This window comes from Suricata suricatta, chromosome 15, assembly GCF_006229205.1.
Source record: "Suricata suricatta isolate VVHF042 chromosome 15, meerkat_22Aug2017_6uvM2_HiC, whole genome shotgun sequence".
Lineage (NCBI taxonomy): Eukaryota > Metazoa > Chordata > Mammalia > Carnivora > Herpestidae > Suricata > Suricata suricatta.
This window is the reverse complement of record NC_043714.1, coordinates 11821939-11827939: the sequence shown is the minus strand read 5'-3', so window position 1 is coordinate 11827939 and position 6001 is coordinate 11821939. Positions and strand designations below refer to the sequence as shown.

Below are 6001 nucleotides of genomic sequence, written 5' to 3'. Positions count from 1 at the left end.
GGTTGATGAATGAATGAGTGAACGCACAAACTACTGCGAGGACAGGAAGTGTGGGCTGGAGCCCCCTGTGTAATGTTGATGTAGAACATGATACAGATCTCCATCTGCCCCGCCTATATTCACTCCTCTTGCTTTTATGGTGTTTTTTCTCCTCTGTGGCTTGATAGCTAACTGGTCTTTATGTTATTTAGATAGCATGTTGTGTTACTTTTCTGGTTTGCTTTTTAATCGCTTGATAAGGAAGAAATTTTAATCTGTCTCTGCTTTTAATGCGTGTCCAGAAATTAACTTTATGTGCATATTTCGGGAGATTACAAATATAGCTTGTCCTGGGACATTTATCCAGTGTGGGGACTTCCTCTAGTGTGAAGACGATCTGGCCGAGAAGAGAAGGAGCAATGAGGTGCTTCGTGGGGCCATCGAAACCTACCAGGAGGTGGCCAGCCTGCCCGACGTCCCCACAGACTTGCTGAAGCTGACCTTGAAGCGACGCTCAGACAGACAGCAATTTCTGGGTGAGATGGAATAAGACTTCATTCAACAGCAGATGCTGGACAGAGAATCAGTGTACTCTTAGAAGAGCTTAGTTAGCTGGAAGGGAACCTCTCGGTTTCATAACTGATTTCAGGTAATTCTCCTGAATTTCCCAGACAGAACTGGCAGTCCTAGCCTTAATACTTAGAAAGATGCAGATAGTATTTTACCACCTTCCCCCACACCGTTTTAAAGCGAGGCAGATGGGATGCTGGGAGGTTGGATAATTTGCCTAAAGAATCATAGCTAATACATGAATAGATCTGGAATCAAAAACTCTTCCTACAATGCCAAACTCTTTTCTCTCTTAACTATAACAAATTGATTCCAAGAGATTGAAGTTATCAGTGCAACAGTTTTTATAGAGAGAATATTAAGAGTTCCAGACACTAAAACTTTTGCCTATAAAGTTTGACTCCACCCCAAGCAAAATGACAGGGGAAAAAAAAACCTTAAAACCACTAAGTAAATCTGTAAATGCTTTGAAAAGAGCAGCATAAAACATCCTCTCTGACCCAGGTTTCCATGCCAAAGGCAGGTAAGGCTAGCTCTAACCTAACTTCATTATAACCAGGCTTATGATTCTCTCCCACCTAACTTGTCTTCAGTAAACCAGATGGAAGAATCTAGGCCATGTGTAACTGCTCAGTGGGGCTAGTGTCTGGGTAAGTTACATGAACAATTATTGATGTCACTTGGAGAGGCTCATATAAGTAATATTGGAAGCCAGCTGACCCTGTCAATCAGATAGGAACGGAACCCCAAGTTATGATTAGAAACTAGAAGATCCTTTAGAAAGTCCATTAGACTTATATTCAAAAGAGCCAGCCCAGAAGAAGAAAAGCAGATAGCACCCATACAGGGTGGAAAAGGCAAGGGAGGCACTTGCCTTAGGCACAAAGTCAGTATTACTGAGTGTTCCTCTTGCCTCAGTCTCCGGTATGGCTCTGTTAGGCACTGTTCACTTTGTCCTTAAAATGTTGACATTTTGTTCATTGTGGATTTTTTTACATTAATTTTGATTTTTAGAAAGAAGTATTCATCTTGATTACTGAATTTTTGGCAGCCTCTTCAACTTTGCTTTGAGCACCTCACTTGCTTCACCTCATTTCTGGGCCCAACAGAAAAAGACGGACTATGAATAAATCTAACCCCTTCCGCAGCCATCCTTTAACACTTGAATATTCTGGCCTTTTGTCCCAAATGGGAATCAGGCAAGTTCACGAGAGGATGCTCTGTGAGGAGAGGATTATAGGGAGAAGATGTTGTTGAAGGTGACAAGGGGGTGAAGTTTACTCACAGTAGAACAGGGTCGCATGATGCAGCGTGGAAGGAACAGAGACTGAAGCAGGGATTTTCCTTCCGGACTTCTGTGGTGGTTAACAGGGGAGGTGTAGGAACAGAGGAAACATATCAACCTAAACTGGGCAGGTAGGGAGGAAGGGAGGAGTAGAGTCAGATTCGGTCGTGAGGGAATGAATAGCCGAGCAAACCCATCCAGGACCGGCCGGTCAGGGGGAGAAGGCTGTGGGGTAAGCTGGCGATGGTCTCTGCCAAAGAGGTTAACTGTTAGCAACAACTGCATTAGCTTGATGTGCCTCTCGCACTCTTGGCCACTACTGTTTGTGGGCAACTGAGCTCTTTGGGCAATTAATTTTGTCATGTATACTAGCCTTATTTTGCACATTTTCCCAGATTCGACTTACTTCTAACTATGGGGAGGAGTAGTGACAGTGGCCCCCAGAAAGTTTAAATTTCCCTCAGATAGCCTTAAAAATCCACCAAAGCTAGGGTTTTCATGATTCCTGTTGTGCACAGTATCCTATTGTCCACCAGAGGGTCCCATAAGACCAGATGATGTCTCCTTTGCTCCACAATTAGGTCATCCAGTACCTGGAGATGAGAATAGTCCTAACTGGAAACCGTAGAGCAGCGGACCTCAGTGCCTTTTCAAGTGTCATACAGGCTGCTGGACTCGACATCTGTTAGACTTTTTATTTGTTCTCCATTCATAATCTTGAAGTTAATCATCATAAACCAAAGATATCCTAAACAATTTTTTTACAAGGAATTGGTAAAACTTTTTTTTAAAGAGAGAATTCAACATAGATAAATGTTTATGGATTTATAAGATGAGAATGTCTTTAAAATGTTTATAATCAGTATTACATTTACTACCTGCTAATAGAAGTTATAGATAGTCACTGCCACCGCATGATCAAATCCTAAGAGGCCGTCATTAAATCTGTACAGAGTTGGAGTTAAGCTGGTCTGAGGGCTCTGTTGAGTAGTCTCTTATGATTCACACTCTCAGTACAAAAATGTATTATTGATGCTGGGTTTGTTTGTTTTTTTCGTCCTACCAAATCAGGTCATATGAGGGGTTCCCTGATTACTCTACAGAAATTAGTTCAACTATTTCCTGATGATACTTCTTTAAAGAATGACCTTGGAGTGGGGTACCTTTTGATAGGAGACAATAACAATGCCAAGAAGGTATATGAAGAGGTAAGCAAGTAGCCGTCTTCTATTACCTACATCAGATTGTTCTGAGCATGAAGTTTTAATATTACTTGTAAATTGCATTTATTGCACCGAATCTCTTGCTTTCTTTGTTTTAAATTAGGCTCAAGGGAATGTAGTAAGCATTATTATGTTGACATACTCTAAATTTTGCTTTCATCCCTTTTTTTCTTCTTAATCTTAAAAATCTTAATTTTAATTCACACTTGGTACATCAAAACCTTCAACTTATAATTGTGATCATTTTAACACTGTATTTATCAGTCCACAAACATCCTTTCTAACAATGCCTCTTGACAGGAAGTAGAACTCCATTTTACCATGAATGTTAAAGCACAGCCTTTTCCTTTTCTCACAAAAACTCTGATCTAGAGAGAGACTACAGAGCAGAAGCCTTTCAGGCATGTGGAGTAAATTACTCACCTCTTGGAGGGCTGTGACTCTTTGATCTTCCAGCAGGGATGCCTTTGAAGGGATTTCTACCTTATAGTGGCTATTTTAATAGAGAACCTCCAAGTCACAAGTAACTGTAAATCTAGGAAACTGTGACTCCTTTGGCCAGTGAGGAATTCATTCGGTATAAATAGGATACCAAATGAACTTTGAAGCTGGAGAAAGTTAATATATCTATAAAAGATAGAGGAACATATTTACCTGTTATTCTTTAATTTAGGTGTTTTGGTCCATGGCTTTTAAGCTGGTATGTTTTACATCAAAATGCTACTACTCAGTGATCCAATAGGATTCCTCCTGGTTTCTTTTTTAATGTTTATTTATTTTGAGAAAGAGATGGAGGAGAGAGAGCACATGCATGAGTGAGTGGGGGAGGGGCAGAAAGAGAGAGAAAGAGAGAGATTGATTCCCAATCAGCCTCTGTGGTGTCCACATGAAGCCCGACTCTTGGCTCGAACTCACAAACTGGAAGATTGTGACCTGGGCCAAAACCAAGAGTTGGCCGCTCAACCGAATGAACCACCCAAGCCCCCCAATTTCTTCTGTTTTAAAAATGGTATCAGAATATGGTGATTTCAGACTTGGGCTAGGAACTAGGTCCATTTACCCATGCCTTCCCCCTTTTCTTGGTATTGAGGCTTAACTGAAAATCATTGAATTTCAAAAGAAGTTTCTCTTCATCCTTCTCATAATTTTTCTATTTTCTGAGAGGATAAAATAAGACTGCTGCTTTTTATAACCTGTCTAATATCTGCATAAAGTAGATTCATCCTACAGTATTGAAAATGTGTGCCATTCACCTCGTCCAGGTCATAAAAAAGTCCAATTGGGGCTTGTTGTTGCTAATGACCATAACCTAACACTTAGTTTTGTTTAAAAGATAAATCATGTATCTCATGACTCAGGACCTTATGAATGTAAGTATTTTTTTATCTATATCAGAATATCCAGATATACCCATTATCCTGCCTATTATAGAGGCCTCGGAGATAGAATTGTAGATGTCCGTCCTTCCTTCCTTCCTTCCTTCCTTTCAAAATTCATGATCAAGTATTGGCTGGATACCAAGTACACTTGAGGTTAGGGCAGGCTCTGAAAGCATACTAGATTCTCCCACCCACTATGGATTTCATTTCAGAACCTTCCTTGAAAATATTCATTGTTTTTACCTGATACTAGATATCAGATATGTGAAACATTTTAATTCATTTTGAAAAATAATATTTATTTGTTGTCATTTATAGATTTGAAATCATAATCTCATCAGAGTAAGCATAACAAGATTCAGGAAGTCTAAAACGGGCCCATATTACACAATTGAGTGGGTTTCTTTTAAAGAAGCATTTATGGACTGAAAATATATGTAGGGTTTGCCTTTTATCCCCACCCCTCACTTCTAAGTTAATAAGCTATATCTAAGGCATGCTCTTTCCTTACCCAAAGTTGCTCCTGAAGTGTCTGTGTCTCAAAGGTCATTTTCAGAAGACAATTGATATTGTAATTTTCTACTTTTCTTCATGTTGATTTTTATCTTTGTGTAAATTTATAAAAATTAAATCATCATTGGTTTCCTTTCTGGGATTTTCTTTTTCATTTCTTTTGTTCTTTGCTGCTTCTCAGTCTCAACAAGACTTTGCTTTAAGATGGTTTGATGTAGATTCCTGACAGCTGTAGTTTGGAGGTGGTCCTGGTCCTGCTTGGCATTAGCAGCACCAACAGTGCACCCAACAGCAGCACCCAAGCCACCCGTATTCTAGAATTAAGAGTTTTCCCGATTTTCTACTCCATTCGCTTAGTCCACTATTTTACCTTCTATCTTTCAAATCCCCTATCTTTTTAACCCAAGCACTCATCCTCTCTTGCCTAAACTAAGGTAAATTTATCCTGTCCAGGCTTGCTGTCTTCCAACCTTCATTAACACAGAACACAAATTAGACCATCCCGCCCTTGGCTTCAACTCCTCATTGGTTCTCACTGCCCCCGGCAGCGGTTTTCCAACACTCCTGGTTTGCATAGCCTTCCAGCAAAACAGGCTCAAGCAAATAGGTGTGATATGTATGTTTAAGTATTTATGTATGGTGCTTATGTAATAATACAAGATACTCGTTATGTAATAATGCGCATTATGAATAATACAAGATACCTGTTATATGATGTACATTATGAAAGGTACATGCCCCCAAATAAGTTTTAAGATGAAATGAAGTATTCTAAATACTCTTAAACTTCATTTAATTACAAAAAATCTAGTCACTGAAAAATCGTATTATATTTAACCTTTTCAGTCTCATTCCTTTTTGCCATTCCTGGTCCATGACTCGTTTTCACTTTCTTTCTCCCGTGCCTTCAGTGCCTCCTCCTCCACCGTCCGCCATCTTCCCTTTCCCTGGTGAGCTCCTAAACACCTTTCAGACCTGGCTTTTGCCACACCAATCCTTGAGTGAGCTAGGTGCTCCTCCCCTTTACTCCCCTGCATGCCTTGTGTCTACCA

At 39.9% G+C, this 6001-nt stretch overlaps 1 protein-coding gene across 1 annotated transcript in view; it reads left to right on the top strand.

The window, feature by feature from the left end:
• The window catches only part of ASPH (aspartate beta-hydroxylase), a 210243-nt gene that overhangs the window by 148284 nt on the left and 55958 nt on the right, over positions 1-6001 (top strand). Inside the window, exons 17-18 of the mRNA XM_029923909.1 lie at positions 365-515; positions 2906-3042. Coding sequence (XP_029779769.1) covers positions 365-515; positions 2906-3042 — 288 coding nt within the window. The remainder of the gene's footprint in view (positions 1-364; positions 516-2905; positions 3043-6001) is intronic.